The sequence below is a fragment of the Phalaenopsis equestris genome, unplaced genomic scaffold, assembly GCF_001263595.1.
Source record: "Phalaenopsis equestris unplaced genomic scaffold, ASM126359v1 Scaffold000347, whole genome shotgun sequence".
Classification (NCBI taxonomy): Eukaryota; Viridiplantae; Streptophyta; class Magnoliopsida; order Asparagales; family Orchidaceae; genus Phalaenopsis; species Phalaenopsis equestris.
In genome coordinates, this window is record NW_018164789.1 from 1,279,028 (window position 1) to 1,292,331 (window position 13,304).

A 13,304-nucleotide genomic window follows, 5' to 3' on the forward strand; every position below is an offset into this window, starting at 1 on the left:
TTTTAACACATGCTCACATTTTCATTTCCAAATACACTTGAAGTGAATATCTCAAAAAAAATATATCCAAATAAAATGAGCTAGCATGCTGTATCCTCCATCAGAGCTAAGCTCAAAGGCTCCGACAAAGAGAAAAAAAAACCCGAAAAGAAACGGTGCACCGAAGAAGAGGGGGAAAGAAAGGGTACCTCTGTAATGCCAAAGTAAAGCACCGCAACACAAGAATTCACCTCAAAGAAATGCTCTCACAGAAAATCTATTCCCAAACTCCTCACCGCCAAAATTCACTCTTCTCAGAAAACTTTTTTTTTTCTTTCAACAACCTTAAAAATCTCAAAAGAAACTGTGTTTATAGGCAGAGAAGAGAGGAGAAGAGAAAGGAGATCACCCCTGGACCCACGACACTCGAATCGGGCCAAAAAAGAAAAGGGAAGTGCTCCCTGCTCGCAGAGGGCGAAGCCACCGAAGCATCTCGGACCGAGCGGCCAGCCTAGTGGCAGCGAGGGAAGCATCGGGAAGAAGAGAAAAAATGCCATTCGAGTGTACTAAGGAACAAACTTCCCAGAGTCAAACTACCAAGAAAAGGAAAGCCACAGCTCAAAAAGACTGGCACGACTTCGGGAAGGAGGCCGCGGGCAGCAACATGTCAGGCAAGGACGAACGGGGTCAACCCTCCCTCGCGCAGAGGAAGATGAGTTCGGTCGGCTCGAGAACGAGAAAGGGAAAGGGCTAGGCACGCGAACGGAAGAGGGAAATGAGACAATGCTCGGGTGCGTGCGTTAGGGGAGTTAGGGCTTAAAGAGGAAATGGGGAAATAGGTTTAATATAAATTAATATATATATATACATATTTATATATACATATATATATATATAATCAAGGAGAATGAACGCGAGCTGTTCGATCTGGTGGTTGTGTGAGCTATTTGTCAAATGACGAGAAAGTCTCTTCCTGAGTGGTTATAAATAGACCCCGTATCTTCACTTGAGGAAGAGGAAGAAAATGAGCATAATTTCAATCTTGTTATGGATTGAAGATCTGATGATAATTTCTGGCATATGTAATCGTCGATTGCTGACTGTCGGCCGACGTTAACCACCGCCCTTGCCATTGTTTGTGGACACTGTTGAGTAACAAAGGTTTTTGTTGAGTAAAAAAGTATCTTGTTGAGTACTGAAGACTCTATTTAGGAACGAGAAATTCTATTCTTATACTACACAATAATGCACCTTGAATACAAGTGTATCGACCTAATAATATTTTTTTGTGGCAACTGCTTTCAAGCGTTGTATTCATAATACAATGAATTTTTCTGTTACTGTGTACAAACAAACATTATACTTGGTGTAATGTTGTAATTCTTTTTTAGTTTTGGGCTAAGAGTTTATCTTTGTACTTGTAACTTAGGGCTTGACCCCGTCTCATTTTCTTTTATTGAGTTTTTCATGTAAAAAGTCCCAATCTTTTCTCTTGTTTCATTCTCTTTATCTATGTGTCTGCTGAGACATTAAATTATTATTCAACTGCTGTGAATTATTATTCTATGGAACTATCTCGAAGTACGGGAGATCAAGTTTCTGGCCTGTTTTCGAATGATACATATCATGCTGGTGAGCGAGCTTCTTGTGCACCACTTGAAGATCATATACAAAGAATGGATGAATCTTAGAATGAGCTTTTCGACTTCTGCACGTAGTTTGACAACCGAAGGTTGTATATATTGGAGGAGCACAAATACCTCAAAATCTTCTGATGAGAGGTATCATGCACAGGAGTTCTTCCTTAGGAAGATGAGCTCATGGACACTGCTAGCTCTACACATTCATCTCTTGTAGGCAAGCCTAACAACAGGCTCTCAACATACTTTGAGAATAGAGCTCGACCTAACACAATTTGTAACGATTTACGACGTATAGTTTGTGAAAAGTTCACTATGAAGGATAGAAGCTATTTCTAAACTTGACCTAGACCTTAGGTGTTTTCTCCACGGGTTGAGATCGTCCGCCAACACCTTGTGCTAACAGGGTTTAAGTTTCCGAGCATTCATGTTTATGATGAGACTTTTGACCCACATGAACATGTGTATCACTTCAGAACCATCATGCACATACAACGAGCTTCTGGTGCTCTCCCTTGTCAGGTTTTTCATGCAATTTGGTTAAGGTCAAGCACACTCATAGTTTTGTTCACTTTTAGAGGGAACATTTATAAATTTGATGAGCTCATTAGCATGTTTATGGGGTTGTTCATTATAAATTGAAGGATCATTAAAGAATCCTCTCATCTCTCCGTGTTTTGCCAAAGTGAGGGGGAATCACTAAAGGATTGTTTCCTTGGATTCTCTGTTGAAGTTCTTAAAATCCCAAGGGTAGATCCAGAGTTACCAAGAGGTATATTCTTGGAGGTGCTACGTCTTGATCCTTTCTATTCATCTTTGATGCAAAACATTGTTCATTTGTATGCTGACTTCATCCACCGTGTGGAGGCACAAATTGCCGCTAATGAAATTACTAATACACAAAAAGTAATTTGAGCGATTGCAGGGAAGCATAAGAACAACCTCATGAAGACTGTTCAAGCATCTCAACGAAAAGAGGTATGGGTCTCAAGGGAACAGGGGTATGCTCCCTTGACCGCAAAAAGTGGATATCCCTGTCAAATAAGTAAACACGCTGTTTAACACATCACATGTTGACATTATGATGGCAATTCAAGATAAGGAAACTCTTAAGTAGCCACACCTTTTAAAGCCAAATGTGAGAAATTAAGAGCAACATTGTCACTTCTATCAATGTTGTGGTCATAATACCGAAGCATTTTTTTAACTCAAATATGAGCTTGAAAGATACTTGGGCCAATTCATACAAAGTAATATCCTTCATACGCCTAGTGCCATTCCTTTGGGGGGGAGGGAGGGGGGGCGCGCGGGTAGGTAGCAATCCCAAAGGCAACAACGAGAGATCGTCAGACTATTGGTGAAGTAGCTATAATCACAGGAAGGGTTTTACACGACCACAATTATATAATCAAGATTCAACTTTATCCATAACATGTTAACACTATTGAGCATCTCTGACTAAGTAACCTAGGATGGATCTTACATCTTTGATTAATTTCATTTGACTTTGTCAATAACAGGTTAATGTCATCGAGCATCCCCACCAAATAACCTAATACCGATCAAGAATCCTTAGTCGATTTTCTTCGATCTTTAATTACTGGTTAGGATCGTCGAGTTGATGCTCCGATTAACCTAGGATAGGTCATCTATCCCTAGTAAAGAGAGTTTTTGTTCATCGCTGATGACAATCTAGAATGGGTCAATGTTGTTAGAATGGGCGCGTGTAGCAATCCCAAAGGCAACAACGAGAGATTGTCAGACTATTGGTGAAGTAGCTATAATCACAGGAAGGGTTTTACACGACCACAATTATATAATCAAGATTCAACTTTATCCATAACATGTTAACACTATTGAGCATCTCTGGCTAAGTAACCTAGGATGGATCTTACATTTTTGATTAATTTCATTTGACTTTGTCAATAACAGGTTAATGTCATCGAGCACCCCCACCAAATAACCTAGGACCGATCAAGAATCTTTAGTCAATTTTCTTCGACCTTTAATTACTGGTTAGGATCGTCGAGCTGATGCTCCGATTAACCTAGGATAGGTCATGTATCCCTAGTAAAGAGAGTTTTTGTTCATCTCCGATGACAATCTAGAATGGGTCAATGCTATTAGAATGGGCGCGGTAGCAATTCCAAAGGCAACAACGAGAGATCGTCAGACTATTGGTGAAGTAGCTATAATCACAGGAAGGGTTTTACACGACCACAATTATATAATCAAGATTCAACTTTATCCATAACATGTTAACACTATTGAGCATCTCTGACTAAGTAACCTAGGATGGATCTTACATCTTTGATTAATTTCATTTGACTTTGTCAATAACAGGTTAATGTCATCGAGCATCCCCACCAAATAACCTAATACCGATCAAGAATCCTTAGTCGATTTTCTTCGATCTTTAATTACTGGTTAGGATCGTCGAGTTGATGCTCCGATTAACCTAGGATAGGTCATCTATCCCTAGTAAAGAGAGTTTTTGTTCATCTCTGATGACAATCTAGAATGGGTCAATGCTGTTCGAGTAACTCCAAATTTTTTTTGGGTAACTCTCAACTCGCTTTGCAATATTCTAGTTTAACTTTGCACTACTTCATAAATAATGAAGTAACATTAAGAAAAGGTGGTGTAAAAATATTCATTATCAGAATGTTTAAAGAGCTACGTCAAACATGACCAAAGATGTACAACCAAATACACTTTCATATTTTATAAAATTTTATCAAGCATAAGGAAAGATTTAAGGACAAACACACTGTCACTTTATACAAATGCCAAGCAAGCAAATAGAAAGCTACAAAGACTAATACATTGACATGAAAACTGCAATAGATGCTAATCTACTACAACCTCAGCCTGCAGAAAGGACTCTGCAGGTTGCACAATTTCGATGCTTGAGCAGGCATAATATTAACCCAAAGGAACTCCAGTGGTTGCACTACACCAACTTAGATAAAGACACAATAACAAACCAAAGGACTCTAATATTGCGTAAGCAAGTGCATAAAGAGACACAAAAGTAGGTTGGGACTCCAAGTAGAACTTCAGCCTGAAAAGAGGGTTGTGTGCCTTTCCTCCCCTTTTTAGTCATATTTATAGGCTCAAAATTGTGAGAATTGACTCCAAAATCCAAAAAAAAAAAAAAAAAAAAAAAAAACACAACAGGAATTTTAGAATTGACTCCAAAATCCAAAAAAAAAAAAAAAACAAAAAAAAACTCAAGGAATTTTGTGTCCATTTGGTCTAGCCGGCTAATTTCTGGTAGTTGGCGGTTGTCCCATTCTATCCATGGAACGCTTGCGCAAAGTCAAGCCCAATTCCACAATTGCACGATCCCACACAATAAGGATTGCGATCAGAGTGTTGGGCGACGTGCTTAGTGACTCAGATTGCTGACCTTTCTTGTGCCGCATTGTCCGATCCGTCCCGTGCTGCCAACCCGACCCAGTTCGACAGCATGACCAGGCCGACTTGCCATCTCGTTCTGTGCCCGTGACTTGCGTAAGCGGTTGACCCATGCATGACCTGCGTCCGTGTCGCTCATTGACCCTCGTTCGTGTCGCCTGGTGACCCGTGCATGACCCGTGACTTGAGACCGCGCCTTTGATGCATCCCCCATGCATTCAGTGTTGGTCGTTGCCGCTTGTTGGCAGCCGTGACGTCCGACACCGTCCACTGTCGTCCGCCTTTGTCTACCAATATCCTCTGCCATCCGTCTACCGATATCCTCTGCCATCCGTCGTCGGCCAACTCTAAATTGTTTAAATTTTCTGAATTTTTTATTCTATTTTCATTATTTTGATTTAGATGATACGAACTAAATCGTCTGAAAACAAGAGCAACTGATCCGTCCCCAACTAATTTTTTCATTTGGCACAAATTTTGAGGCATTTGACATGAGTTGAGGTAATTTTTAAGCAAGAAATATTCCTATTCAAATTGAAAACTATTTAGAGTTCTGATTGCAACAAACCTATAATCAAAATGACTGGCTTGACTAGACGACTCCAATGATATCAAAATTGCCAATTCAATCCTAATCAAGTTGTTGAACCATTTTTGGAGGCTTTTGGTGGTTAATTAGAAGTCAAATGAGCTTCAAATTTGACGTACGTATAGTCATATTGAGTGTTTGACGAGAGGAATCCAACGTGCCTAAGATCACCCGATTCTGAGGTCATTAAGACCATCATATCATTAAATAATTTCTTACGATCAAGGGAAATCATTGTCTGTCATTCAATCAGATTGTTATGAGAGTTATTCGCTAAGGAAAGAAAATGCCCCGTTTACAGGGGCTATATATATACCCCCTTTCTTTACTTGAGGGAGAGAAGGTGGAGCCTGATTCCAATGTTGTTATGACTGGAGACCCTGCCATAACTTCCGACCTCTGTCGACCATCGCTCGTTGGCGCCGTTGCAGACTCTGTTGAATAACGAAGGATTCTATTGAATGATGAAGAACTCTATCGAGTAACGAAGTATCCCAAATACTGCTCAATGATGTATATGGAATACAATGTATTAAAAATTCAACAGCAACTCCCGCTAAAAAAAAATACTCTCTTGAGCGCTGTAATCATAATACAACTAATCTTTTTGTTTACTTTGTACTTACAAACATTATACTTCATGTAACATTAACTCTTTTCTAATTGCGGGATAAGAATAGTCTTTTTTTTTCTGTTTGCAAAGTGAAAGTCGATCATTTTGAGTGTTCTCTTACCTAATTTTCCACAAAAAAGTTTCGGTGTACTCTTATTTTTTCTTTATTTATGTGTGCTGAATTTTTATACAATGCTGTGATAGTTAAATTATTACTCTATTACAGTAATGTTAAATGATATCAACGTTATGCGTGTAAAAATAAAATTTAGGTGTTAAATATATAAATGCATGAATGAGAATGCTATAGTGTGTGTTAATGCTTCTTTATTTACCATGTCAGGCCATTTTTTGGCTGTAGTGTTCACTAGTCTCTCCTGTCTTGGCTCAGGACTTGAAGGCAAGTTTTTGTATGGATGTGCTCCGCCACTGACTCGTCTTTCTCTTTTAACTTGTTGAGCTGTTTCTTTCATTTTTAATGACATGGGCCTTAGAACCATATGTACGGTGCCATTCAAACCAGCAAAGCTGACTTGCCCTACATATAATTCTTATCTATTTATATAGCCAACCATCTATAAATTTATATTTGTATTACATCAAATTTGGGTATTTGAGCCGCAAGGGCAACCACTGTTGGAATAGTTAGTGGAGCAAATATTATATCTGGACTCTGGATGTAATTTAGTCCAATGGTGGTGCATTATGTGTTAAGTGCGCCCACCGTGACACATTGAGATTGGTCAATGTTAAAATTTGTGGGACCAACTTAACACGTGACGCTCCACCATTGGACTCCGGATTCATAGTTAATATCTGTTCGAACTGGTTTCACTATGAAGGAGGGCTCTCAAGCACATATAGGGATGTAAATGAATGCATGCACTTGACGAGTAATTTGAAATCAACTCAATCAATATTCGATCATGTTTGTTTAGATTATTTTAAATAAGTATGAATATTTTTTTAAAATTTAGAGTTTAAATGAATCAAATTTAAATATAGCCTAACCCGTTTGTTAATGTTCATGAATATTCTCGTTTGTTGTTTGACAAATAATTTGTGAAATAATTTATATTTATATGATATTTTATTTAAATAAAATGAGTAATTAAAATTATTTAATAATTTATTTAATAGTATATTATAATCTAATATTAAGATACACATAAATTCAAATAATTTTTTATTCAAATAAACTACTTCGTATTGTGAATTACCCTTTTTTTTGTACGTGACTCACTAGAATTTTTCGAAGGGTCTGTTCGGGACAGCTGCGGTTTATTGAATAATCTGCTGATAAGCTGATTAAAAATAATATTTTGATAAGTTAGGTGCGGTGACTATTAAAAATTTTTATTTTTATTTTGAAAAGTCAGACCACTGTCAAAAAACTGTCACCGCACGTAGATAGGTGCTGTGTGAAAACGCTGCTTACATCATTTTCAAAACGCATAAGCTGTCGAAACGCAGTTTACCACACAATTCAAGTGAGTTTTCAAAACGCCATCGCACCAAATAAACTGCCCCAAAGGACCTCTTCCTATAAACCAAATTATTTAATTTTTGATTGATAGGTAGGTAGCGTGTTGTTATATAAACCAAAGACAAACACATTAGGTGGTTTGTTTTGTTTTGCTTGTTTTCTCTCTCTCTCTCTCTCTCTCTCTCTCTCTCTCTCTTTATTTTATTTTTTTTTTAATTTTCTTTCTATAAACCAAATTATTGGTCAAATCTTAACCTTGTCGAAATAATAAACTTTCTGATTTGAACAATGTTAAAAATTAGATCAATATTTTGGTTCTTAATTTCACAATTTAACTACTCACCACACCCTTTCAAAATTGAAACTGATGAAGCTTTTTAGTAGTTTTGATGAAACAATTCATGTCTGTGCTTCAATGCGTGCAACATATTAGTTGAAAATAAAAAGTAGAATTCCAAAGTGCCACTGTGCTTCATACTGCTACCACATTTCTGTTTAATAATTGCTTTCTTATTGCTTTTCAGAAATTTATATGGCGAAAACGAGTTTTCTTAACCTTACATGTTAAAGTGAGATCGCTGCCCTAATTTTTAAAGAAGTTATTTTTTCCGTCACAATCACATTTTTTCACATCTGTTGGGATTATTGGAGTGGAACCGCGAAGATTATTTGAGCAGTTCACCTTCATTGCTGGATTTTAACCCATAGCCAATGCTTCATGGTGATTGCTTTGTAATTAAGATGGGAGACTTTTGTGCAACGGTGGTCACCTCATCCTTTGTATCATGGCTATAAAACAAGTTCTGTTTTTTTTTGTTCAATCAGAAAGGTTTGTTGTCTGCATTTGACTACTGATTTGACAGTTAGTTTGAATTCAATTGATTTTTTTGAACTTATTTATTTAATATGAATAAGGCATCACCATGTCAAATTTACCTCAACAGTAGTTTTATGATGTAATATGTATATTTTATAATTTATATTTTACGTATAATTTAATTTTATATTTGCAAAAAGTTTATGTTTGGCTCAATAAATTAATTAGTAGAGTATAAATCTGTAATTAACTTAATTTCTTAACGAGCCAAGCTAGTTAAATAGCACTGTAACTTGCTCTAATTATACTCGTTACTAATTGATCAGGTTGTACGCCCTCACATTCTCCATATCTTTTACTTAAGATAATTCATATCTACTATATTCATATTTTATTCTTGGTAGATTGCAAATTCAAAACTAGGCATTAATCCATCATTTTCTTAAAAAAATATTTTTACTTATACTACAAATTAATGTCAATTCTTATAAATTTACATATATAACACTTAAATTTTCATATTTACGTGCATACCACCAAATATTTGACATCATGTAAAAATATAATAATCACTAACTTTTTTATAAGTGAAACATATATTTTTATATGTAAGTTCTTAACACCAAAGTGTTATAAATATAAATTTCAAATTTTAGGTGTTGGATATTTAAACAGATAAGAATTGTGTGGCATGCCATGTATGTAAATTTTCCATCACTATAAAATAATTTTTTTTTCGATTTAACTCGAATTTGATTAAATGATCTGCATATTCAGATCAGTTGGTCTGACATCTGCTTGTCAGTTGTAAGTCTACTTTGGGGTTCGACTCCCCCCGAAAGTAGGGTGCGATGCTTAAATTCTTAGGCTCATGAGTGATAGTCGGGGCTCGTATAATAGCCCTCCAGTCATTGATTTTGATTCTTTAATATTTTTAATTAATTTATTAATATGGTAGCGTGATAAACTAATACTTCCCATGCATGCTGTCTGGAGGGAACATGCACTAATGGCAGGCTTAAACTATATTATTATATACATAATAACTCATAATATTTCATTAAAAAAAGGCACTTGGTACTCCCATCGCTAATGGCGACATGAGTCGGAAAACGCCACGAAACGTGGAGCGGCCAGTTACAAGAGTAGGTCGAACAGCACTGAACGATGAAATACACGTGGCTATTTTATTGGGATATTTACATACATATCACACACTTTCTTTATATTTATGTATCTAACACCCTAAATATTTAAATTTACAAATATCATTCAAATCTTTAAAATCACGTATAGAATATAATCATCTTTTTATGAATATATTTGTGGCTCCAAGATATTATAAATGTAAATATCAAATTTTATTTGTTAAGTATGTAAATATCTAAAAATTGTGTGGGTAAATTTCCGTCGCCAACTAGGAGGTTCCATCTCTAGCCCATGACCTATTGCTTCTATAGACTTCCTAGGGTTAAACTTCATTTACACGCTAAAAAACGTAGATGTGCTGAGCCGAGCTCGATTCACTCGTAGGATCATGAGCCAAGTTTAACGAGCTAATGATTTGAGGTGGAGTTAAAAACAAGCCCGAGTTTTAGTTATTTATGATTCAGCTTATGAAGGTCACACACACACACAAAGTATACATGTGTGTGCATGGATATGCACAAATGAAAAATAATAAGGATTCATATTGCGTTGGTTGTCTTCTCTATGTGAATCAATGATGAGCTACAAAGATACAACTGAAATACTTCTTATAATTTATGTTGCACTACATATGCCACACAACTAGCTTTTCGGCTATCATCCATGGTTGTAGACATGAAAATACAAACTTGATATGACATGGATATAGATACACAATGGGCACAATATTTCAACCTTGATGTATTGTTTATGAAGGATCTTCCAAATTCAAATTTAATATCTTCTGAGCCCCGATTATAGCAAGTTTATATTCAAATTGACCGTCTCAACAAGATTAATCCAATGATATCAAAATTGGTTTAATTCGGGTCCAATCAAGCTAAGATCAAATCATTAAAAAACATTATAAGGAATTGAATAGTCAAGTGAACTCTAAATTTGACATATTAAATCGAGCGTCTCAATGAGAGGAATCCAATAAGGCTAAGATTGGTGAATTCTGAGTTTGTTAAGGCATTCACATTATTAGCAAACCATCTATGATATAAGGGGATCAATATAGGCCAACCGATTAGGTAGTAATTATTAAATTATTCAAATATTATATTTTAAAATAAAAGAAAAGAAAAATCAATGTTCTGAAAACCGGATCAGTCATCGAACAAGAAGAGTCAAATGTTCAAAATTTAATGGTTTAATCAGGGTTAAACCAAGCTAAACCGGTTGACATAATAAATATTTAAATTATTTTAATATAATTTAAATAATAGAATAATGATATATTAATATCATTTTCATTGATTCAATAAATAATATTTTAATTTAAGATAATATTTTTAAATAATTTGAATAATATTCTAAATTAAAACATAATATTTTATTTTTTTAATCTAAATATCTTATTTCTGACTATCTAATCAAAATAAAAAGGCTCAAATTGAATATTATTTGAATCAACCGGTTCTTTAAAAATCAGACTGGTTCACAGGTTTGTCGGTTCAACCACGGTTCCGACCTGTTCAATCCCAGATCTATGCATATACAATTCTGAGCATGGACCGAACCATTTGGATGACCGGTTCACTGTTAAACCAACCGAATCGGCTGGTTCGTTCCGATTTTTAAAACCATCAAAAAATATAATGTCATATATTTCTAAAGTAAAAAAAATCTTTTTATTAAAAATAAATATGCCGCCATACATCTATCTATTATTTTTTTAATGTATTTATTTTATATGGACATGTAGAAGATGTATACAATAAAATATGAGACGTACGTTCAACAAGTGCGCATGCGCATCTTTTCATCATAATGTAATTGTTAATTTCGCTGTCTAGCCCGAAGGCTTTCCACAAGCCACCTTCATGACATCAACTAAAAGTATCGTCTGATTCGACCTGCGCTAAAATGTGTAACACATTAATTGTGAACAAAATGAAAAATTTTATGATGATGAATCCACACCAACCCAACCATAAAAATAACAATAATTGATGCGACTTCACACCTTACTCGATGTATTTGTTTTCATGGTGAATTTTTTTTTTTTTAATATGAATTCAAAAAGACAAATATATAAATTACAAAGTTAGCGTTCACTTTCAAAAAAAAAGGACAAAATGAGGATATATATCCTGATCTATTGGTTGACATTTGCGGTATAGGACTCCTCAGGTTAGGGGAATCGAATCCCCTCCGACACAATTGGCCTTAAGAAGGTGAGGGGTGGTTGGAGGCTCATATAATAGCCTCTGTCCATTCCATTAATATATATACCTCTCTCTCTCTCTCTCTCTCTCTCCATAAGTGTGTGTGTGCCATGTACCCTAGTCTTTTGGCTGATATCCTCGGTATAAGGCGTGCATTTTCTGTCCGGACACATGTCGTATCTCTACGTGCGGTGCTGGTTATTCATGAGTTATTTTAAGGTTATTTTGAGTTATTTTCAATAATCCCGAAATAACACAAAAATAAAGACCGCAAATTATCTCTGTGTTAGTTCGTGATTATTGAAAATAACCCAGAAATAATATGAAAATAACTCAGGAATACCCTGCGCCACACGTAGAGTTACTTCAGGAGTCCGCAGAGAAAAAATTTTGCGGTATAAGACCCCTCAGGTTGGGGGTTCGAATTCTCTCTAACGACATGCCTTAAGGAGGTGTACTCGATTTGTTAGGAAGATTAGGAATGGCATACATACATACATACATGCATATATATTATATTTATATATATACATATATACATATACCACACAAAATTGATATATATATATATGTATAATATGTATGTATATATGTATATATACATATAAATAATTTTCAAACGAAGGACAATCAATACACCTTAAAATGGTATCGTATAATTATGAAATAAACAGAGATTCATATATTTGCTGTCCTATATAGTGACGTACTATATTTATTTAGAAAAAAATAAATATAAAAAACAGAAAAAAACAAAAAGGAGGCATCAGTAATGCATCTGTTGTCTGGTAATGGATCAATTGAAATTCGGCTATTTACACAAATACCACCTCACATATCTAACCCCTAAATTTTCATATTTACATACATAACACTCAAAACTTTATATTACGTAAAAAAAATATCATAATTATTATTTGCTTAAAAAATAAATACATATTTTCATAAACTAAAGACAAGCAAATGTCATGAATGTTAATATTGAGCTTTAGATATTAAATATGTGAATATATAAAAATCGTGGCATGTATGTAAATTTCCAAAATTTTATGGTCAATAATTAAACAGAAAAATGATCGAATTCCATATCAATTTTCTTCCCTTGTGACTATTAGAGACAAAAAAATCTCCATCGTTCATAAATGTCTTAAATAATTGATCACCGTCAACCACATCATTGCTATTTGTGATGGGATTCTTATTGGCTCAGTACTGACGAAGGTTCTAAACATATTAGTTCAATTTCTTACCACATAACTCTAATTAATTCACATATCTAATATCTAAATTTACAAATTTACATACATTTAACATCATAATAATAATAAAAAAATATTACTTTTATTAAATTTTTTAAAAATGAATTACTTCTTTTCATGCTTAAATTTATGGAGAAAA

At 34.9% G+C, this 13,304-nt stretch overlaps 1 protein-coding gene across 4 annotated transcripts in view; it reads left to right on the forward strand.

Annotated features, from left to right (window-relative positions):
- The window catches only part of LOC110026041 (ubiquitin-like protein ATG12), a 52,737-nt gene extending 44,408 nt beyond the window's left edge, over nt 1-8,329 (forward strand). Inside the window, exon 6 of one of the 4 annotated variants that reach the window (XM_020726798.1) lies at nt 8,252-8,329. In XM_020726798.1, the coding sequence (XP_020582457.1) occupies nt 8,252-8,314 (63 nt within the window). In that variant the 3' untranslated portion in view covers nt 8,315-8,329. The other 3 variants (XM_020726797.1, XM_020726800.1, XM_020726806.1) reach the window with 3 other exon arrangements.
- Nucleotides 8,330-13,304: the final 4,975 nt, after the last annotated feature.